Here is a 23,521-nt window from a genome sequence, read left to right as displayed (position 1 = left end):
AAAAAAAAAAGTTCTTTGTATATTATATTAGACCTTTTTCATATATATGATTTGCAAGTATTTTGTCTGTTATCGTTTCACTTTCTTGATGTTGTCCTATGAAATACAAGTTTTGATAAGATTCTGAAATTATGTCCAGTTTATATTTTCTTTTCCTGCTTGTGCTTAAGGTACTTCTTTTGCATGACTTACTTTATTTTCATGTTGCAAGATAATTGTAAAGTAGTGTTTTTTCCTTTAAAAAATTTGTCTTTAAGGAAATTTATAAACATGAATGAATCCATTCATAGCCTAGGAACATCATGCTTTTGTGACATAAATTTCTAATAAAGAATGACCCTGGATTAGATTTATTTTTAGGAACCTCAGCTTAATTGTACACATTGTATCTGACTTCATAAATAAGATCTGAAATTTATTTTGCTTAAAAGTTAATAAGTAAATATTTAGTCACAGAATCCTCTAACTCCCCAGGAACCTTGTTACATATCACCATTAATTTGTAGGGTTATTTTATTTATATTTTAGTTTTTTATACCTGTCCACACATCCTTCTGTGTATAGAGTAAAGAAAGTGGTTCTTTGTTAAATGGCAGGCTGGGAATCTTTAGTGAGTTCTCTTGCAAGTTCAGATTTTTCTGTTTTAACTTTTTATTTTTAAGTAATTTTAGACTTACAGAAAAATAGCAAAAATAATTTCCATTCTTCATCCACCTTCTCCTAATGTTAGCATCTTAGATAGCCATACTTCAATTCTCAAAACCAGGAAATTAATATTGATAGCATACTATTCACTGATCTTATAGATCCCTTTCACATTGTGCAAGATTTCCCATTAATGTCCTTTTTTATGGTCCATGATCCAGTCCAGGATCCCACATTGCATTTAGTTCCCATGTCTGTGTTCAGTTTTTCAAGCATTTATTTTTAATGTTGATGTAATATGCAATTCCAGGAACTCTTTTTAAAAGCTTAGAAAACACCCTACTTTAAGATTCATGGGAATATCTTTTTTTTCCCTGACCATGGCATTTTTAAATTATTTCATTTTATTTTTTTTTAAGACTTTATTTATTTATTTGACAGAGAGAGACACAGCGAGAGAGGGAACACAAGCAGAGGAGTGGGAGAGGGAGAAGCAGGTTTCCCGCTGAGCCGGGAGCCCCATGCGGGGCTCGATCCCTGGACCCTGGGATCATGACCTGAGCCGAAGGCAGACGCTTAATGACTGAGCCACCCAGGCGCCCCAACCATGGCATTTTTTTAATTAAAAAATTTTTTCTTTTTTAAAGATTTTATTTATTTGAGAGAGAGCCAGAGCACAAGAGCACAGGTGGTGGGGAGGGAGAGAGGGAGAAGCAAACTCCCCGCTGAGCAGGGAGCCTAACACGGGCAGGGCACTATCCCCGGACCCTGAGATCATGGACCCTGAGATCATGACCTGAACTGAAGGCAGACGTCTAACCGACTAAGCCACCCAGGTGCCCCAAGAATATCTTTATAGATAACCAGATTATTACCTGGTAAGCAGGGTCTTTTCTCAATCTGTGTTGTATTCATTTAGAACCTTTCCAGTGAGGCTTTTTTCATTATAATAGTTTTTTTTTCATTATAATAGTTTTATAAGGTAAGGAATAAAATTAACCACACTCCCATTACCCAAACATGATTGCTATTAAGATTTGGTGTAAATGCTTTCCAAGCAAATGAGCTAAAAAGATTAAAGAAAAGGAATTCAGTATTTTTTGGTGGTGAAATTTGAGAATGAGAAAATTAGGTATGGATCCTGAGGTACAAAGAATCAGAATAAATATATGTTTTGACATAGTCATTTTTAACATTCGTGTATTTATTTGGCATTTGAGATGATTATATTTGGAATTCTTTCAAAAAATAATTTTTGTTTGTATTTACAGAAAAAGATCTACAAAGATCAGATGGAATACATGTTGCAGAATCATGTATTTCCTCTCTTCAGCAGTGAACTAGGCTATATGAGAGCGAGGGTATGTTTTAAACCTGTATTCACTTATATATTTATGTTCTGTAATGAATGACTGCTTATGTGGACTTTTATGTGGAACCTTTTTAATGCTCATCTTAATAAAAGGCTTATTTCATTTTAGACTTTTTCATGTAAATATTTAAATGGCTGTTGTAATGTGTGCATAGTTTTCATCTGTGTCTGATAGCAGTGTCTGTCTGTGTTTTGCATTCAGATCTTGCTATTCACACAAACGTCATGCAGCCAAAGAATAAGTTGGGATCATAGTACTGGTCTAGTGTTGTCTCTTTGGACATACCTACCACTGGCCAGCCTCCAAATTCCCACACACAGAACTTTTGGAATAGATATACTCTAGCTTGGGGCAATTTAATGTAGGATATCTGTAGTAACTCACTGCATTTTTTAATAAAAGGCTTGCTGGGTCCTTCACTATTTTTGTGAAGTAAAGTTCAAAAGTGACCAGAACCTGCAAACGGCCTTAGAGCTGACACGAAGATGTCTGATTGATGATAGGGAAATGCCCGTGAAAGTGGAAGCTGCCATTGCACTTCAAGTGTTGATCAGCAATCAAGAAAAAGGTAAAGGATTTATATCTCAAAAATAGTGTAGTGTTTTTACAAATAATTGTACAAGGCATAATCCTAGAAACTTGACACATTGTCTTCCCCTTTATGGGAAAGTATCTATTTTTTATTTTTTGATGTATTTTATATCAGGTTTTAGGAGGTTTTGGCCAAATTTTTTTTCTCTTTTTTTCTTACAGCTAAAGAGTATATTACACCATTCATCAGACCTGTAATGCAGGCTCTTCTTCATATAATAAGAGAAACAGAAAATGATGATCTTACCAATGTAATTCAGAAAATGATCTGCGAGTATAGTGAAGAAGTTACTCCTATTGCAGTAGAAATGACACAGCATTTGGTATGTTATTTGAACCAGTCATTTATTCATTACTTAACTTTATAACAAGTATTTTCATAGAGCTTACTGTATATCGGATACTGTTCTAAGCCATATATATATATATATATATATATATATATATATATTTAGCTCATTTAATTCTCACACAGTCCTATATGAAGAATATTCATACACTGAGAAAAGATGTGAGCTATAAAAAGGTTAGGTAACTTGCCCAAGCTAGAATGGATGGAGCTGGGATTCACGCCTGAAGTATATGCCTCCACAACACACATTCTTAACTACTATCTATCTCGATCATGACTGCTTTGTTTGTGTGGTTTTCTGGACTACTTTGGATGACCAACTTAAAGATGAAGTAGGGAAAAAAAGATGAAGTAGAGATAATAGTTTAATAAATAGGTATTTTCAAAAAAAATTTAAATTTCTTTTTTTTAAGATTTTTTTTTTAAGATCTTATTTATTTATTTGACACAGAGGGAGCGAGAGGGCACAGGCAGGGGAGCAGCAGGCAGAGGGAGAGAGAGAAGCAGGCTCCCCACTGAGTGAAGAGCCTGATGCGGGCCTCAATCCCAGGACCCTGAGATCATGACCTGAGCTGAAGGCAGACGCTTAACTGACAGAGCCACCCAGGAGCCACAAAGATTTTATTTTTTTATTTTATTTTATTTTATTTAAAGATTTTATTTATTTATTTGACAGAGACACAGCGAGAGAGGGAACACAAGCAGTGGGTGTGGGAAAGGAGAAGCAGGCCTCCTGCAGAGCAGGGAGCCCGACGTGGGGCTCGATCCCAGGATCCTGGGACTACAACCTGAGCCAAAGGCAGATGCCCAAAGACTGAGCCACCCAGGCGCCCCAAGATTTTTTTTTTTTAAGTAATCTCTACACCCAATGTGGGACTCAAACTTACAACCCTCAGATCAAGAGTAGCATGATTTGCTGACTGAGCCAGCCACGTGCCCTAAATAGTTTTTTTAAGAGAGAGTAGAGCACAAATGGGGCAGAGGGAGAGGAGAGAGAATTTTTTTTTTTTAAAGATTTATTTATTTAAGAGAGAGAACACAAGTGGTGGGGGGTCAGAGGGAGCAGGAAAAGCAGACCCTCCCCATCCCCTGCTGAACAGGGACCTGGGTGCGGGGCTCCATCCCAGGACCCTGGAATCATGACCTGAGCCAAAGGCAGAGGCTTAAGAACTGAGCCACCCAGGTGCCCAGGGAGAGATTATCTTATGCAGGCTCCATACCCAGTGTGGAGCCCTGATGCCGGGCTCCAGCTCACAGCCCTGAGATCATAACCTGAGCTGAAATCAAGAGTGATATGCTTAACCAACTGAGCCATTCAGGCGCCCCAGATGGTTTTTTTTTTTTTTTTTTTAAGATTTTATTTATTTGAGAGAGATACAGCGAGAGAGTGAACACAAGCAGGGGGAGTGGGAGAGGGAGAAGTAGGCTTCCCGCCGATCGGGGAGCCCGATGCGGGGCTCGATCCCAGGACCTTGAGCTCATGACCTGAGCCGAAGGCAGACGCTTAATGACTGAGCCACCCAGGCACCCCAGTATTTTTTTTTAATGAAATTTATAAATAGTAGTTATTCACTAGTTGGTCTTTGTTTGCTGTACATAGCCCCAAGCTTCTGAGAATTAATAATGTAAATTATTTAAGGGTCATAGAAAATATGAACATGTCCACAATTACCAGTCATAATCCCTATACAGTGGCTTATTTGATGCAGTTTATATTCCTCCTGAGTATTGAGGTTTCAGGAATCTAGCTCTTGGTATTTGCTTTGGAGTTAAGCAAAAACAAAGAGCTTTGTGAAAAACTGATTTTTAAATGGGAAAGATATTTGAATAACTGTAGCAGCATTCTTTAAATATGTATATTGCATTTATAATAAGCTGATTATTAGTTAGGACTCCATCCTTTACTTTTCACAAGCTCGAAAACAATTGAATTTTGTAACAAAAAACCGTGATTAATATACCTGTGTTTGGGCATTGTCAAATGTTAGCCAGTAATATTAATAAGCATATTGATAATATTAAACACTTTGTATGCCTTTCCTCATTTAATCCTCAAAGTATCTCTATGATAAAATTCTCAAATGAAATGTCAGGAAACAGGTAAAATAACTTAAGGTCACCTAGTAAGTGGCAGTACCATTTGATTATAGAGCCCAGAGACTCTTAATTATTATTAATCAGTGGTGACATTGATTGGTTTTGCTGTCCCTGTGAGAACATTTTAAAAAATTAAGTTAATGTGTTTATACTGCTATAACAGCAAGCTTAAATTACATTCTCTTGAATCTAGGCAATGACATTTAATCAGGTAATCCAGACTGGGCCAGATGAAGAAGGAAGTGATGACAAAGCAGTTACTGCTATGGGAATCCTGAATACCATCGACACACTTCTTAGTGTAGTTGAAGATCATAAAGAGGTAAAATGATTCAGTGTTAGAAGGTTTTGATCCAGGTAATGATCCAAGTTTTAGGGAATTTAAAGCCATTTTTCAGTAACTGTTCTAATGCTTTTTTGGAAGACTCTGGCTTATCTAATTCTCTTTTTTTTTTTTTTTTTTTAAGATTTTTTTATTTTTTTTGGAGAGAGAATGAGATAGAGAGAGAGAACATGAGAGAGGGGAGGGTCAGAGGGAGAAGCAGACTCCCTGCCGAGCAGGGAGCCCGATGCGGGACTCGATCCTGGGACTCCGGGATCATGACCTGAGCTGAAGGCAGTGGCTTAACCGACTGAGCCACCCAGGCGCCCTCTAATTCTCTTGATTATCTTCGACATTCACCTTGATTGTGCCAGCTTCTAACTAGTTCCCTTTTGTAAGGAAAGATTGGTATCTTATAAATATTTTAGGTTCTTTAGTACTAGCAGGAATAGGAAGGAGGTATTTGTATTACCGTATCCTTATCTCAAGGCTCTGGATTTTGGCTGCCTCTTAGATTACCTTTCTCAGATCCAGATCCAGTAGTGTGGTGGTCCCTAGGAAAACCTTCCTAGTTTTCCTTTTTTTAAATGGAAGGTCAGAGGCAGAGAGAGAATCTTATGCAGGCTCCATGCCCAGCGCAGAGCACAGTGCAGGGCTTGATCTCACAACCCTGAGATCTTTTTCTTTTCTTTTTTAAGATTTTATTTATTTATTTGAGAGAAAGTGGGGGGAAGGGGCAGAGGTAGAAGCACATGGGGCTTGGTCTTGGGACTCCAGGATCATGACCTGAGCCAAAGGCAGACGCTTAACTGACTGAGCCACCTAAGTGCCTTTCTAGTTTTTCTTTTTAATTAAAAAAAAATGTTTCTTAATGATAGTAAAGTACACATAACATAAAGTTTACCATCTTAACCATTTTCAAGTGTACAGTTCAGTGGTGTTAAGTATACATTGTTGTGCTATCATTACTGTCATCTTTCTAGTTTTCTTACAGTTGTCTTTCAGAAAGAGAATTGTAATCATGAATTTTTAAAAATGAAGTAATTTAAGACATATAAAAAAGGGTGAAGAACAGAAAACAATAAACAGTACCCTTTACCACCCACATTTATTAGGTTTTAACATTTTATAGTATATCCTTTAGACTTTATTTCCAGTAAAAAAACAATTTCAGATGGATGTAATTGAAGCCCTTGGAGGACCACTTCCTGATCTCGTTTCCCTCCTTCTTTCCCTTAGAAGTAACCAGGGTCCTGAATTCGGTGTTTATAATTCCATGCAGATATTTATATCCATAAATCATATTTTCACATTATCTGCAAATTGCCTTTTGCCACAGGAGATTTTTGGTTAACTATTTGTATTCTGCATTATAATTGGAAATAGGCAGACGCCATGAGGAATTCTGTAGCTGTCTGTGGTTAACAAATCAGTTGTTACTATATTTGAAGAGTTGAAAATGTTTTAAGTATATGTAATTGAAATGGATGTCCTGGTTCTGTATCCAGTTAGTAAACTTTATCTTGTCTCCCCTCCCCACTCTTTAAACATTCTGATGGCTTCCAGGGATTTGGGATCTGATTGAGGATCATACTGACAATTAAAGAGGAATTTGTATTTTTGGTCTTGGGGTGTGGTTCACTATATCTAACAATTATATAAATAGAGGTGATTTAAGAATTAGGGGGAGTGGTAGGAATAATGCCTTCTTTCAAATAATTTTTCTGTAAGCCATTGGACAGTGACTTTTCAATTACACCTGGGCTGAGTTGGTCTATATTTAGACACAAAAAGGTCTGTAATCTATCTGCAGAATGATGTGGCTCCTTTATTTTCATAATTATTTACATTTTTCCAAGATACTATTTTTTCCTTTAGTTTTTAGGTATACTGTGCAAGTGATTTCTTATGTGTTTTATTGTAATAGTATTTCATTAAATTATAATGGTATTTCATTAAATTTCAATTCCACATTGACCCACAATTTTATGAGTCACTTCAAAATAAAGACTTAAAATGATTTAAGATATTGACTTTGTATTTCAATAAGCAGTGAATTGCATTATACATTATTTATTGATTAATTCACTGGTATGCTGTAGTAACACAATTTTTTTCTTTTTTAGATAACCCAGCAGCTTGAGGGAATCTGCTTACAGGTCATTGGAACTGTTTTACAACAGCATGTCTTAGGTATATACCTCTAATTGTGTTTAGAATTTCCTGCTTTTTCGTATCAGCCAGCATTGTCCTAATGACTCCATATTCTCCTTTAGAATTCTACGAGGAGATCTTCTCTTTAGCACATAGTTTGACATGTCAACAAGTGTCTCCGCAAATGTGGCAGTTGCTACCTCTAGTATTTGAGGTTTTTCAGCAAGATGGTTTTGATTATTTTACAGGTAAGTCAAGTCAACATAGAAATACTGAAGATTTCCCCCCATTTTGATTTATTTTTAGTATACAGTTGAACATAATCTAAATGCTTCTTTATTTAGATGTTTTCACTTGTAGTTGATGCTCAAGGATGATATCATTGATTTCCATTATATATTTTGATTTAGTTATTCTTTTAGATTTGTTTCCTTTAACACATATTCTCACCCTCCTGCTTCTGTCATTCTTTTTTGTACAATATATAATAATACCTTTGCATTATACTCTCTCTCTCTCTCTCTCTCTCTCTCTCTCTCTCTCTCTCTCTCTGTTACAGACCAATCTCATATTTGCTTTCGTTTTCTAAGGAGATTTTTCAGAAACAGCATTTATATTAGTAAAGATATTTAACTTTTATTACTTTTTTATGTTTTAGTTTAATTCATTTTTAATGTTTTTATGTTTTTTGTTAATACAGATATGATGCCTCTGCTCCATAATTACGTAACAGTTGATACAGATACACTTCTGTCTGATACCAAGTATCTTGAAATGATATATAGTATGTGTAAGAAGGTGGGTCATTTTTAGTTAATATAAGGATATATGTCATGAGGCTGGTGCTGTGATAAGTATGAAATTGTGAAGAGTGAAGATACATGACATTATAGTGAACATATTATATGGGTCTCACAGAATAAGGGCTTTAAAAGCTATAAACTAAGAGGCTGATTCCTATATGCCACAGTAATGCCTTTGACAAATATTTGTCTTCTGTCTGCCCTTTTTTTTTTAAAGATTTTATTTATTTACTTCAGAGAGAGAGAGGGTGGGCATGAGAGGGGAGAGGGGCAGAGGGAGAAGCATACTCCCCGCTGAGCAGGGAGCCCGACATGGAATTTGATCCAGGACCCTGAGATCATGACCTGAGCAGAAGGCAGACGCTTAACCCGACTGAGCCACCCAGGTGCCCCTGTCTGCCCTGATACTGTATTATAGTTATAAATGTTTTTGATGTTGAGAGTGCCTGGAGCTTACCTTATCCTAGTTCTTTGCTAGCCTTTGAATCAAAGGAAGGAAAGAATCAAGAACTTATTTGAGAGAGATTTGAAAGGATCAAAAATAAAGATGTTTTATAAAGAAAATTCTTGTAGGTTACAGGTTTATGGAGGCTTTACAGAAATTATTTAGTAAATAGCAAGATTGTAAAAACCAAGGGTTTACTTAAAATGAAAGTCAAAAGTATGTGCCATTTCTTGGAAAATCACAAGTAAATGTATGCCAATTTTTTTTTTAATGATTTTCTTACACAAGAGATAGGGGATACAGTTGTTGAATTGGGGTCCTTCAATATCAAAGTCAGTACAATTCGGTAATATTTGCATTTCTAACAGTGCTGAGAGACAGCTAGCTGTTTAACACCAGGCATTTTAGGGAGCGCCTGGGTGGCTCAGTCGGTTAAGTGGCTGCCTTCAGCTCAGGTCATGATCCCAGGGTCCTGGGATCAAGCCCCACGTTGGGCTCCCTGCTTTTCCCTCTCCTCCCCACTCATGCTCTCTTTCTGTCTCATGCACACGCTTACTTGTGCTCTATCTCAAATAAATAAAATCTTTATAAATAACATGGAATTTTTAGAAAGGCTTGTCTTCATTAACATCTTTTCTTTCTGAACACATAGTCACAAAATAATCATCTGGTATACTATTCATTATTTATTGTCAATTATATAGTTTATGTTAATACTCTGGGAACGGTGATATCTGTCTATAAGATCTACTTTCTTTTCCAGAAGTTACCTATAACACTTAAGAGTTCTCTAAGTAGCAGGTCAAGTCCGCGTTTTTTTTTCTTGTTTGGGAATAGCATTTGCCATCAACAAGCTGCCTCTTTGTCCAGTGACACTATTTTTTATTTTATGAGACTTGTGTAGAGAAACGGCTTTCCTAGCAATATCAGCTTATTATTTTTTTTTTCTTGTACTTCTTTACATAAGAGCCTGATATCCCTAAGAAAGGTAGGGTGCTTTAGCTATGATGGTCATATGAGAAGATAGTGATTTTCAACATGCTGTGGTTCAGAATGGCACTACAGGGGAGGTGATTTGATTATACTGTAGACCAAGATGTGCGATTGCAGAGATACAGCCAACCAGCGACTCCAAATCCTCACAGTTGCTTTAGATTATAGTCTGCACAATGATTATTGTAATCATTTATATTAATTAATTAGAATATTTTTTAAAAACTCCAAAGAGTATAGACAGAGGACAGATATTCTCTGATTTAAAGGTTTCATGATGTCTCATTGCAGTTTTATATTTCTGTGTTGATCAGGTTCTTACGGGAGTTGCAGGAGAAGATGCAGAGTGTCATGCAGCAAAATTATTAGAGGTCATCATTCTACAGTGCAAAGGGCGTGGCATTGACCAGGTCAGTGAGGCTAACTATTAATAATTCCCGTTTGAGGCTTCATAGAGAGAATCTTTTCCTCCACCTTTTTTTCTTTGGGGGGCAGCTGTGTATTTTGTATGTTATTGTTTATTATGGTACTAGATAACATTTTTTAATTATTGGTTTAAAATTTAAACAATATATAACGATCATTTGTTTAATGTGTATGAAAATATGGCAAGTTTTATGGCTGTTATGCAAGGTAAGATTTTTTTATAGTAGGCTGTGAGAGTATTGTTTGTCACATTATCACTTTGCAGTAAGATAGATTTAGTTGTTAAATTTCCGTGGTCAGTTTCCAGCTTTATTGATATAATTGAAATATAACATATAAATAAGCTTACGGTGTACAATATGATGAATTGATACAGACGTATATATTGTGAAGTGATTACTACAATAAGGTTAGTCAATAAGAATATTGAGAATCCAGCTGGCTATCGTGAGGCTCTAATAGCCCAGTGAAGACTTGTCTTCTCTAAAGTTAGATTTCTCAGTGAATGCCTCAATAGCAAAAACTATTAGGTCATCTGATGGAGAGAAAAAGAGGTTAGAGGCAACAAGTTAATATGGGTAGGATGGTTAGACTGCTGTTACTTAAGGTTTTGGAATATTTTGCTGTCTTTCTTTATAGTGCATTCCCTTATTTGTGGAAGCCGCTTTAGAGAGACTGACAAGAGAGGTGAAGACAAGTGAACTTCGGACAATGTGCCTGCAAGTTGCCATTGCAGCTTTGTATTATAATCCGCACCTACTTCTCAACACCTTAGAAAATCTTCGCTTCCCTAATAATGTTGAACCAGTTACGAATCATTTTATTACACAGTGGCTTAATGATGTTGATTGTTTCTTGGGGTAAGTGACATATATTGGATCTTTGTTTATTTAACTTTGTGAGAAACTCTGCTTATTAAAAAAAAAGAAGAAAATCTTTATTTTATTTTTTAGGCTTCATGACAGAAAGATGTGCGTTCTGGGCCTTTGTGCTCTTATTGATATGGAACAAATACCACAAGTTTTAAATCAGGTTTCTGGACAGATTTTGCCAGCTTTTATCCTTTTATTTAATGGATTAAAAAGAGCATATGCCTGCCATGCAGAACACGAGAATGACAGTGATGATGATGATGAAGCTGAAGATGATGATGAAACAGGTAAGGGATTTGTGGTGGAGAAAGCCAAACTTACCTAGTTAGAAATCGGTGGACTTTTTTTTTTTTTTTTTAAGATTTTATTTATTTATTTGACAAGAGAGACAGTGAGAGAGGGAACACAAGCAGGGGGAGTGGGAGAGGGAGAAGCAGGCTTTCCACTGAGAGCAGGGAGCCCGATGTGGGACTAGATCTCAGGACCCTGGGACCATGACCTGAGCCGAAGGCAGACGCTTAACGACTGAGCCACCCAGGCGCTGTGGACTTGTTTGTTTTTTTTTTTTTTTATATGAGCAATCATCTGATTTATAAAAAGATGCAATAATATTTAAAATGATACAAAATATCAATTTCAAAACATCAAAAAGTGAGTATTTAACTACAGTCAGCTCATAACAGCAAATGGGTAAGAAGAATAATTCATGCTACAGCATATTGCTAATATGAACTGGCAACAGAAAAAGTTGGTAAAGGAAGGCAGAGGAACTCTATCTTTTAAGAATTAGAACCGAGGGGCTCCATAATCATCTGGTATCTGCCCAATGTTGTACCTATGGTTAGAAATGTACATGATGGGAACTCCAGGGATCTTCCGGATTCTTCGTTAAGGTCTCGGTCAACTGTGGCCACAATGTAACACTTGTGCTGAGTTACTCTCTGTACTAAGCAGTCATCTGCATAGGTTCCTTTGTGTGTGCATGGTAATCGGTCAAATCTTGGATCCTTGGCAATCGTTAGAGCCACTCGATACTTTTGCCCCAGTTTTTCTATTTCAGCCATTACACAGTCAGTTATACAAGGGATACACTTGGCATACGGACAGTCCATCATTGACTGTACTAAGTCAAGTTTCGCTTTAATGGAAAAGTTGATAAAGTTGGTATCAACCAGGATGTGGAAAGGTGGGCCCAGCTGTGTGTTATATTGGAAGAATAAGCAGGAGTGATGTTGGGGGACTTCTCTTTCCTTGAGTGCACTGGGATCTTTCTTTTCTTTCTTTTTAGGTTTTAATCTGTCCTTCTCTTTAAGCCTCTGATCTCGGAGACTAAGCATTCGCTTCATGGTCGCATACTTTCTGGCTTTCTTTTGCTTCCCCATGTTCACACCGCGCTCTTGTTTCTTCTGGACTTTTTTTTAACCCTTCTGAAGAAGTGTGGAATCATACCCAAATGCTTTCATGTTAATTCATTCATAGAAAGACTGCCTTACTTCCTGCTAGAGTGTAAGGTCTGCGAAGGCAGGAACTTTGGCTAGATCTCCCAACATGTAAAGCAGTTTTAGGCATTTATGGTTTTTGCTGTTGGCAAACATCTATCATCTGTTAGTGCTAAAACCTAAGTATACCTGCACTATAAAATTAATTTGATCAGCTATTGGCTAATACATTTCACTTGTAGGACACTATAGACTTCAAGAGTATAAATTGATAGAATGTTGGTTAAGAGAAATTATTGTAATGGTTTCAGAATAAGATAGGTATTGCCATTTTTTTATGATTCACCAACTTAACCTTAAAAAAAAACTCACAATAAATGATATAACATAAACTATATTATTTTACTGTTGGTGTTTGGTTTGGTATATACCATAAGGTCCAGAGCACAAGTGCTGAATCTCCTATTATGTTCAAACCTCTGGTATTAGGAATTGTGGTTGGGTTTCTTGGATTTCTATGAGAGTTTTTTACTCTCTTTATTGCTTAATATTGTATTTATTTATTTATTTATTTATTTTAGAGAGAGCAGGAGTGGGAGGGGCAGAGGAAGGGGCAGAAAGAATCTCAAGCAGACTCTGCGCTGAGCGCAGAGCCCAGCTTAGATCTTGATCTCATGATCCTGAGATCACGATCTGAGCCGAAACCAAGAGTCAGATGCTTAACTAACTGCACCAACCAGGTGCCCCGCTGAATATTGTATGTATGTATGTATGTATGTATTTATTTTAATATTTTATTTATTTATTTGACAGAGACAGAGCAGGAACACAAGCAGGGGGAGTGGGAGAGGGAGAAGCAGGCTTCCCGCTGAGCAGGGAGCCCTATGTGGGACTCGATCCCAGGACCCTGGGATCATGACCTGAGCCGAAGGCAGAAGCTTAATGACTGAGCCACCCAGGCACCCTGAATATTGTATTTAAACACCAGTTCCTGGAACTTGAATTTATTCAGTTGTGATTTGTAATTTACTGACTGTGATCACTGTCAGTTTGTTGAGTAAGAGAATACTTCGGTGTTAACAAATGCACCTATTTATGGCTTGCAGAGGAACTGGGGAGTGATGAAGATGATATTGATGAAGATGGGCAAGAATATTTGGAGATTTTGGCTAAGCAAGCAGGTGAGGATGGAGATGATGAAGATTGGGAAGAAGATGATGCTGAGGAGACTGCTCTGGAAGGCTATTCCACAATCATTGATGATGAAGATAACCCTGTTGATGAGTATCAGATATTTAAAGCTATATTTCAAAGTAAGTCAACTTGTTATATGTAATTCATATAGCTCTATATGATCCATTTCCCTGAACCTTCCTGTTCTTATTTGTGTCTATCACTTAAAAAAGGGTTTTTAGGGATATCAAATCCAAACTCGACTATGATTGAAGGATTAATAGCTAAAGTATCCAAAGTTACTACTGTTGCCATAGAGTCATAGAGTATTTCCTCATTTTATTATGTTATGTAGATTGTCATATTGAAACATGCACATTATAGGAAAATAGTATAGTTCAAAATTGATATAATGACAATTCCTCTTTCCCACTTCTGATTTCTAACCTTTCAGCTTTCTCCAGAAGTATCCATTCTTAAATCTGTTTGTTGCATGTTTATGTATTTGTGTATCTTTTTTTCCCTCCGGCTAAAACCACAGTTAACTTTCTGAGAATTTGACCATTTTTAACATTAATGGTCTTGGAATCCCTTCTGTTTTTTTCCTGTAATACATTGTATGTGGCTTTACCATCCTTTACTTGGACTTCAACAAAATATAACATCTCCGTTCTATCCAACTTAAGAAATTAAAATTGGCACTATATTTGAAACACCTTTTTCTCCACAGAGTTACGACTGTGCTGTCATTCCTATGTATTATAACTTTGTTGTAGAATAAATTCTCTGATAACCAAGGCATTAGTCTTCCAAACCCATGACAAAGCAATTATGATGCAAGGTTACAGAAATACAAAGGAGTGGTTTCTGAGCTACATGGCAGGCAGCAAGAATTGATGGAGGTGCCAAGAATTACTGACTTGTTTTTGTGACTTTGTATTTTATAGACTTAAATACATGTTAATCCCAAAGGATGGTTTATAGTAGAAGGCCTGTGCATAGTAAATGCAATAAAATAGAAATAGAAAAGCATGTGATGGGTTGTCAGATTCCCCCCCAAATACCTCAAAATTACTGTGTGAAAAACTTCTTTTGTGGAAAGTCTTTATAGAGAACTTTTTTCTCTAAATCAGCACCCACCTACCCCTTTGTATAGGTACTTAATTGAAATAGGGAAATACATGGTCAAACTTGATATCCTTATATGTCAATTTATCTAGTGCATGTTTTTATGAAACACTGAGATTTTATTTTTTAATTTTTTTAAGATTTTTATTTATTTATTTGACAGAGAGAGAGACAGCGAGAGAGGGAACACAAGCAGGGGGAGTGGGAGAGGGAGAAGCAGGCTTCCCGCCGAGCAGGGAGCCCGATGCGGGACTCGATCCTGGGACTCCAGGATCATGACCTGAGCCGAAGGCAGTGGCTTAACCAACTGAGCCACCCAGGCGCCCAACACTGAGATTTTAATACCTGGTCTTGTCACATGCTGGGAAAATTTGTTATCCACTTATTACAGATTGGGTTTGACCATTATTTTAGGCTATAATATAAAACATGAGCATTATAAGTATTGCAGAGCTACCATTGGAAAAAGACAGATGTTTTTAAGAAAGGTTTTTGATGGGGCAGTACAGAACAAAATAAGGTGTTTATTTTGTACCATTTACTTCTTTCTTGATCTACTTAATGTTTCTGATTTTTGTTTTTTAATTTCGGGATTTGAGAATTCTAACCAAAGTAGCCTTGATCAATTGCTTTTAACTGTGAATCTTTTGTATAGGTTGGGTTATTTTAAAGTTTCTCTACTTTGTTACTTAATTATATAAGTACTGGTTTCAGCTCTGATTTCTTGCTAGAGATATGAAGTATGAGAATGATTAGATTTTTTTCAGCGTAAAGCCAAACCAGAATTTTTTTCTCCCTATATCTTTTGTTTCACACATAACTTAAGTAACTTAAATTATTTTTGGGAAAATATAAAGTAGATTAGAATTTCAGTACTGGAGGTGAAGTAGAAGGAACATATTAGAAAGGAACTACCAGGCCTCTCATATTATTGCCCTTTTCCCCTTGTTTTCTTTTTGATAGCTATACAAAATCGTAATCCTGTGTGGTATCAGGCTTTGACTCATGGTCTTAATGAAGAACAAAGAAAACAGTTGCAGGATATAGCAACACTGGCTGATCAAAGAAGAGCAGCCCATGGTATGTCAATTGACCACAAACCCTCTTTAGTGCAATTGATGACTTGATACAGCTTTAACATTTTATATTAAATGATTTAAAATTACTTAAAAGGTACAGTTGTTACAGGTGAAGGAATTATGAAGGAATAAAGGAATGAAATGAGAAAATGAGTTCTGTTTTTGGCCATAGTTGACTGATTTTAAGTGTAGTCAAAGACTGCTTTCAGTGTGCAATAGCTTTGATAAAGTTGCTCAAGCTCATAGTGATGACTTAATAGTGGAAAATTCTATTAAAAGTATAAAAAAATTTTTAGGTTAGGAAAACTATGCTTTTTCTTAGGAATATTAAAGGAAATCACAGACATCATCACATCTTACCATCTTTAAACATTTCAGTATGCATTTCAGGAAAGGACATTTTAGATAATACACAGCCTAACAATTTTCTATAGGTCTTAATACTATTAGTCAGATTAGTTTAATATTAAAAATAGTATCCTCCTTACAAAGAAGGCACAACTTTCTAAGATATTTTATATTTGGATTTCCCTGCACTAGATTCATTAGCTGTTACTCCCTTTGTTGAAGACTTGAGTTCTGATTCAGTATTTGACTCAGAAAGGTGTATTTAAAGATTTTTTTTTAACATCAGAAAGTGAAAGTTGGCTAAGAAGTCTACAGCATACAACATGAGGGTTTATCATCTCTCTATAATGTACCCCTTCCCCTCTCTTACTCCTGTATAAGAGAAGGAGGGAGAGGACAACTTTGGAACTAGTGGGTTTAAGCTTTTGTTAATGTCTGTCAATTCCTTCTCTTCTCCAAAGTAGTAAAATGATCAAATATTCTATTAAACTTTCACTTACTTGTTTTTTTAGAATCCAAAATGATTGAGAAGCATGGAGGATACAAATTCAGTGCTCCAGTTGTGCCAAGTTCTTTCAATTTTGGAGGCCCGGCACCAGGGATGAATTGAGTTATCACTTTCTTTCCTGCTGTGTGATTGTAGTGAAGAGCTTGTGTTCCTCCTAGTAGTGGTTCCAGAACTGGTTCATGTTATCTACTCTAAACTAATTGATCAATAGATGGACAAAAAAACCCCAGGAGGTTGGACCTGATCATGCAACTTGGCACTGAAAAAGAAACCAGAGGGATTTTGGGGGGGAGGGTGGTAATTTGGGGGTGGTATTTTCTTTATTTTTTGAAGAAAGTAAGATTCTGACTGAAAGTTCAAGTGACACTGTGGAAATCTGAAACGAGGGGATGTCATGAAGGCAGCTTTTCTTTTTCTGAGGAAAAAATAGGCATGGGCTACAGGACTATTTAAAATGTCTCATTTACAGTATAAGCTCAAAGGTAGATGTAATTTTTACACCTATGAGTATTTGTCCAATTTCTGTCTCTTCCTCACCATTGGGTATCTATTCTTTATATGTAAATAAGATAAGGTAATCGATAGCCTTATTCAGTCTTCATCATTTTCATTCATCAAAGATTGTTCCTATGTAGATTATTGGACATTTATTGTAGCACTACATAACTGATTAAAAAAAAATCTGTAAATGAATTAGCACTTTCATATTGAAACAAGCCTGCTAGCCTATGTATAAAATAGCAAAATGTTTGCTGTTTATAAAAAGAAGGGATGTAATGGGGTGGGGGGGGCAGGGTAATTTCAGGTTATTAATTTAAAAATGAACTAGCAATTTTGTACCTGGTGACTTTGTGGTGCACTCACCTCTGATAGTGACTTGAATTCGGTATGTTAAAAGGGGTTAGTGATATTTCATTGCTGCTAAAAAATGGCAACTCCCTCTGTGTCCTGTTTTTTCTTAAAGCTCTCAGTGTACAAGTGGAGACTTGGATACAAGACCTTACTGTATCAAATAAGAAAGGTGATATTTGAAGCATGTAAATTGGATATAAAGTTCTACTCTTAAAGAGTTGATCAAAGAGTATGGCTAAACATCTATATATGCAATCTATTAAAAGAACTTAATTCGGCTATTATGTCTTGATTTGATTGCAGTTTTTTCCTAATTATAAAACTTTACCCTCATTGGCCTGTTTTATCCTGTACCTAGAAAGAGTGCAAAATGCACACTTTTAAAATTTAACACCTGCCCATATTCCCCTCCCCCCATATTCCCTACCCCTCTTGTTGATTGTGGTATCTGATCTTAAATAGCTAGGCTGAAGGCACACGGTTCCCTCCAAAACCACTATTGATACCACTGCAAAAACAAGCCAGCAACAAAGACAATGTGGAGAGGTTGCCTTGCTTCCTTCTCTCCTAACTGCATGTTGAAAAATAAGCCTTTATTGATCTTAAACATCTGTCAGATGAGTCATACATTGGGTTATTTTTTTATATACATGTATACACACAATATTTCAAATTGAAAGCAACATCTCAATGGATTCAAAACTATTAAATGCTGTTGTCTATAACAGACTAGGAAATTTATAACTGTAAAAATGAAACAAATGCACATATTGATATTTAAAATGCATAATGAAGAAAACCCATTGGTGTTGTGTTTTTCTTGTATGCCAATAATTAAGCCACTGCTGTTGGCACTGTTTGGTTTTCTATTTTAACACTGAAGGAGTGAAAGTATTTCCTATATTTATGAATTTACTATGAAAATCTTGGCAAAAAAAAAAAAAGTTGTCTGTCTAAAATGTGTGGGTGAAAACTGTTAATCAAGTGTGTTTCTACTTTTTTTTCCCCCAAGTTGGACACCATCTGTATACCCTAGGTTGCTTAAGGGGATTTCACTATTATATAAAATCAATAAAATTAAAATGGAGTAGTTGTATATATGCAACATTGTGTACAGAGGGGATATATTGAATAGTATTAAACATTTTCGTCTTCCTTTACCTTTTATCCCTTAATATCTAGTCTACTTTTTTAAATTTCAGACTTCAATGCTCTTTGAATTGATAATTCCAATTTTCACATTGTTATTGGAAAACCATATCTAATAAAGGTTTTAGTTATTCCCATGCACAGTATGAAAATTCTCATTTGCTTAGCTTTTATTCTAAGAAAATGTATTGGTATGTCTTTGAGAATAAGTTTTATTGTCTCCTCTGTCATACAATCCAAACTAATCTCCATTTATAGATTTTAATTGAAATTAAAGACCTTAAAATTAGTTTTCAAGTGTTAGTTTCTAATGTATCAAATATATATATGTATATATATCAGTTATTTACAGTATTCCCTTAAATTTAACATCAAATTATAGTTTCTTACAGATTATGCACCTTGATATTTGTCAGTGCTTCTGGATAAGGTTGTAGAACTTTGGATAAAAGTATTTACAGACTTGTAATTGGTTGCATGCAGATATTATTTAATATACAGCCTTTCCCACAGTTTCACTAACCTGTAACTTATTTAATTTATAGAAGTTAATTTTGATTTTGTTTGGGTTTCAATTTTTGTTTTGTCAAATGGCTGACAGTGTAGAATCTTCACTTTTTGTTAAACTTAAGCCATCCACTTTTTGTTATGCTTTTTTCAAAGCATACTCATTTATCACCATTAAAGGAAGTTAATCTGTTTCTCTCCAGGTACTAAAATGGTGATTGCTAAGCTAACACACCTTATCAAGATAGTGACTGCTGTCCTCTCCTCTGGAAGAGACCAGAGTGTAGAGTAGGGGTGGCCAAACCACAGCCCTACGTGTAGGCCCTGAAGCAAGAATGAAGAAAAAGTCATTAAGAACTGTATTAATATGACAAAACCATGTCTTTGGGAAGATCTAACACAATGCCTTAAGCATAGTAGGCATTCCATAAGTGTAAAATGAATGGCCTAAAATTACATTAAAACATCCATCACAAAAATGTCATTTCTGTTTTATATAATTTAAAATTTGGTGAAGATTGTGACTTTTTTTTTTTTTTTAAAGCATTCCTGAATTCTATGTTTTACCCTTGCTGAGGTTGGCCACTCTTGCAGTAGCATTTTGGTGAATGTGGTTCTTATAAAGGGAAACTAGGTGTCCAGTTAGAAATCCAAGACTTTAGTAATATGTAAGGAGAAACTGTCTTTTAAGTAACTTTTTTGGAAGTGACACACAGACACCTCCCTTCCAAGTTTTTTAAGCATAGGTGACCACTCCTTTATATATGTCTAGATTCTGCTTTCACATAATAGATTGAAATGTGTCAATATTCGTATTGTTATACTCAATATTTGGATCCTGTATTTAAATGCTTCCTGAGTCTTAAGATTTCTTTTAAAATCCTTTAATAAACTCAAACTAGAAATACAAGAGGGAACTCCTCAAACTGAAAAGAAGCATTACCAAAAACCTAAAGCTAATTAATGGCCATGATGATGAGAAACTAAAAACTTAACCCCTGCAATCAAGAACCAGACAAGCAAGTTCCCTGTTGCCACTTCTATTCAGCATTATACGGATAAGGCTCTAGCCAGGGCAATTAGGCAAGAAGAAACAAAAGGCTTCCTTCTAGATTAGAAAGGAAGAAGTGAAACTATTTGCAGATAATGTGATCTTGTAGAAAGCTTATAGGAATCCCCACACAAAAAAGCTGCTGACTTAATCATGATTGCAAGACACAAAGTTAATATTCAGAAATCAGTTGTATTCTATACAAGTGAAATTAAGGAAATTTCATTTATAACCCATCAAAAAGTTTAGCAAAACTGAAAAACCTGTGAAAATTATAAACACTATTGAGAGAAGACCTAAACAGGTGGAAAGACGTCCCATATTCATGAACTGAAAAACAGTATCATGAAGATGGCAGTCCTCCCCAAATTGATCTATGGTTCTGTGTAATCCCTATAAAGACACAGCTACTTTTTTTGTTGCAGGAAATGACAAACATAATTTGTATAGATATGCAGGGGACTCAAACTAGTCAAAATAATCTTGAAAACCAACATGATTCTGTAGTCATGACAGGGGTCTTGGTGTAAGGATAGACATCTTATGCTGACTGATGGAATAAAATTGAGTCCAGGGGCGCCTGGGTGGCTCATTCGGTTAAGCGACTGCCTTTGGCTCAGGTCATGATCCCAGGGTCCTGGGATGGAGCCCCACATCCGGCTCCCTGCTCGGCGGGAGGCCTGCTTCCCCCTCTCCCACTCCCACTGCTTGTGTTCCTGCTCTCTGTGTGTATGTCTTTCTCTCTGTCAATTAAATAAATGAAATCTTAGAAAATGAGAGTCCAGAAATAAACCCTTAGGTTTATTTTTTTAAAAGATTTTATTTATTTATTTGAGAGAGAGAATGAGAGACCGCATGAGAGGGAAGAGGGTCAGAGGGAGAAGCAGACACCCCGCTGAGCAGGGAGCCTGATGTCGGACTCAATCCTGGGACTCCAGGATCATGACCTGAGCCGAAGGCAGTCGCTTAACCAACTGAGCCACCCAGGCGCCCCCCCTTTGGTTTATTTTTGCTGAGGTTGCCAAGACCATTCAATATAAGAAAGAATAATCTTTTCAACAAGTGATTCTGAGACAGCTGGGTATCTACCTTCACACCATACACACAAATTAACTCAAAGTGGTTCAAAGATTTAAACATTCAAACTCCAGAACTCTTAAGAAAAAATAATTGACATTAATCTCTGTGACTAAATTAGGCAACAGTTTCTTGGATCTAACACCAAAACACAAGCAATTAAAGGTTAAACAGGTAACTCGAACTTCATCAAAATTTTAAACTGCTTCAAAGGACCAGAAAGTGAAAGAAAGTTAAAAAACCCAGAGAATGTGAGAAAATATTTGCAAATCCTGAATATACAGGGGACTTAACAACAAAGAAACCCCAATTTAAAAACAAATCAAGGGGTACCTGGCTGGCTCAGTCAGTAGAGCATGTGATGATCTTTGGGTTCTGGCCCCATGTTGGGCGTAGAGCCTACTGAAAAAAAAGAATTTCTCCAAAGATAAATGGCCAGTATCCTAGGAAAAGATGTTGAACATCACTAGTCACTAGGGAAATCACAAGGAGATACATCACACCTACTAACGTGTTTGTAATCAAGAGGGTGAACATTACAAGTTTGGTAAGGATGTGGAGAAATTAGAACCCTCATACATTGCTGATAAGATGAAAATGCTTATCTGTTGTAGAAAAGTTTGGCAGTTCCTCAGAAGATTGAAAATAGTGTAACCCAGAAATTCTCCTAGATATACATAACGAAGAGAAATGAAACATGTCTGCACAAAACATGCACACAATTGTTCATAGTTGCATTATAGTCAAAAGGTAGAAACAACCCAAATAACTATTAACTGATGGATGGATAAATAAAATGTATGGCCATACAATCAGTTGGATATTAGGCAATAAAAAGTAATGAAGTATTGTTTGTTACATGCTACAATGTGGATGAGCCTTGAAACGGTGAAAGAAGTCAGACAAAACATTCCATTTATATGAAATGTCTAGAATTGTCAAGTCCAGAGACAGAGTGGTGGCTGTGGGAGTGGAGAAGGAATGAAGAATTACTGCTAATGGGTGACACAGGGTTTCTTCTGGGGATGATATTTTGGATTAGACAGTGGTGATGGTTTGTACAGCCTTGTGAATATATAAAAACTACTAAAGCAAACATTTTAAAATGGTGAATTTTATAGACTATCTCAATTTTCAGTTTTTTCTTAAAAGTCAAATTTGGTTAAAGTTCTCTAAAAAGTAACCTGAAATGTTTCTAAATTAAAAAGTTTAACTCATGGTTATTCAGTTGTAAATAGTCTAGAGTTTGGGAGTAAATAATTACAGAGATTGTATCTCCCCATATTTTGTTTTGCTATAAGTTCCTGGTTTTTGGTTTTTTTTTTTTTATTAAGTAACTCTAAGCCCACTGTGGGGCTCAAACCCATGACCCCCAAGAGTCGCAAGCCCCACCAATTAGGTCAGCCCGGTGCCCCATTCATATTTTAAATCCGATCACCCTGTCAAACAGCCCTATTACTGTAATTGGTGCCAAAGTTTTGGAGGGAGATCCTTAAAATTCTTTTTTTTCCTGTAAATGTTGCATCACTGTTGTATCTTTTTTTTTTTTTTTTTTAAGATTTTATTTGTCAGAGAAAGAGCACAAGCAGGGGAAGTGGCAGGCAGAGGGAGAAGCAGGCTCCCCTCTGAGCAAGGAGCTGGCTTGGGACTCCATCCCAGGACTCTGGGATCATGACTTAAGCTGAAGGCAGACACTTAACCAACTGAGCCACCCAGGTGTCCCAGTATCTTTTGATATAATACATAGTATTAGGAATTTAAGACTGAGCCAAACTTTTTTTCTCAAAAAAATTACAGCACTTAAGTGTTTTTCTATAAAATAGTACCAATCTTACTGTTTATTTGGAGACATGAGCTTCACTTTTAAAAAAATTCTTGGGGCGCCTGGATAGCTCAGTTAATCGTCTGACTCTTGATTTTGGCTCAGGTCATGATCTCAGGGTCATGAGATTGAGCCCCCTGTCAGACTCCACACTTGTTGGGGAGTAAGCTTGTGATTCTCTCCCCCTCTCTTTGCCCCACCCCCAGGCCCGTGCGTGCACGCTCACTCACTCTCTAAAAAAATATTTATTTATTTATTTATTTGAGAGAGAGAGAGACACAGCGAGAGAGGGAACACAAGCAGGGGGAGTGGGAG

At 36.4% G+C, this 23,521-nt stretch overlaps 1 protein-coding gene, 1 non-coding gene and 1 pseudogene across 2 annotated transcripts in view; 2 read left to right on the top strand and 1 right to left on the bottom strand.

The window, feature by feature from the left end:
• IPO7 (importin 7) overlaps window positions 1-18,886 on the top strand; it is a 58,187-nt gene extending 39,301 nt beyond the window's left edge. Inside the window, exons 13-25 of the mRNA XM_025894224.2 lie at window positions 1,917-2,006; window positions 2,421-2,586; window positions 2,772-2,932; window positions 5,252-5,380; window positions 7,507-7,573; window positions 7,657-7,782; window positions 8,235-8,332; window positions 10,090-10,185; window positions 10,841-11,061; window positions 11,155-11,360; window positions 13,619-13,825; window positions 15,777-15,893; window positions 16,753-18,886. Of these exons, the coding sequence (XP_025750009.1) occupies window positions 1,917-2,006; window positions 2,421-2,586; window positions 2,772-2,932; window positions 5,252-5,380; window positions 7,507-7,573; window positions 7,657-7,782; window positions 8,235-8,332; window positions 10,090-10,185; window positions 10,841-11,061; window positions 11,155-11,360; window positions 13,619-13,825; window positions 15,777-15,893; window positions 16,753-16,850 (1,782 nt within the window). The 3' untranslated portion in view covers window positions 16,851-18,886. The remainder of the gene's footprint in view (window positions 1-1,916; window positions 2,007-2,420; window positions 2,587-2,771; window positions 2,933-5,251; window positions 5,381-7,506; window positions 7,574-7,656; window positions 7,783-8,234; window positions 8,333-10,089; window positions 10,186-10,840; window positions 11,062-11,154; window positions 11,361-13,618; window positions 13,826-15,776; window positions 15,894-16,752) is intronic.
• LOC112806390 (small nucleolar RNA SNORA23) lies at window positions 2,155-2,338 on the top strand. The gene has a single exon (XR_003203857.1). It is a non-coding gene; the product is annotated as a small nucleolar RNA SNORA23 (small nucleolar RNA).
• On the bottom strand, window positions 11,738-12,572 carry LOC112840770 (rRNA-processing protein FCF1 homolog pseudogene; annotated as a pseudogene).
• Window positions 18,887-23,521: the final 4,635 nt, after the last annotated feature.

The sequence above is a fragment of the Callorhinus ursinus genome, unplaced genomic scaffold, assembly GCF_003265705.2.
Source record: "Callorhinus ursinus isolate GAN/ISIS: 27379988/994484 unplaced genomic scaffold, GSC_fseal_2.0 scaffold49, whole genome shotgun sequence".
In the NCBI taxonomy this organism is placed as follows: Eukaryota; Metazoa; Chordata; class Mammalia; order Carnivora; family Otariidae; genus Callorhinus; species Callorhinus ursinus.
This window is presented reverse-complemented; position numbering and strand designations above follow the sequence as displayed.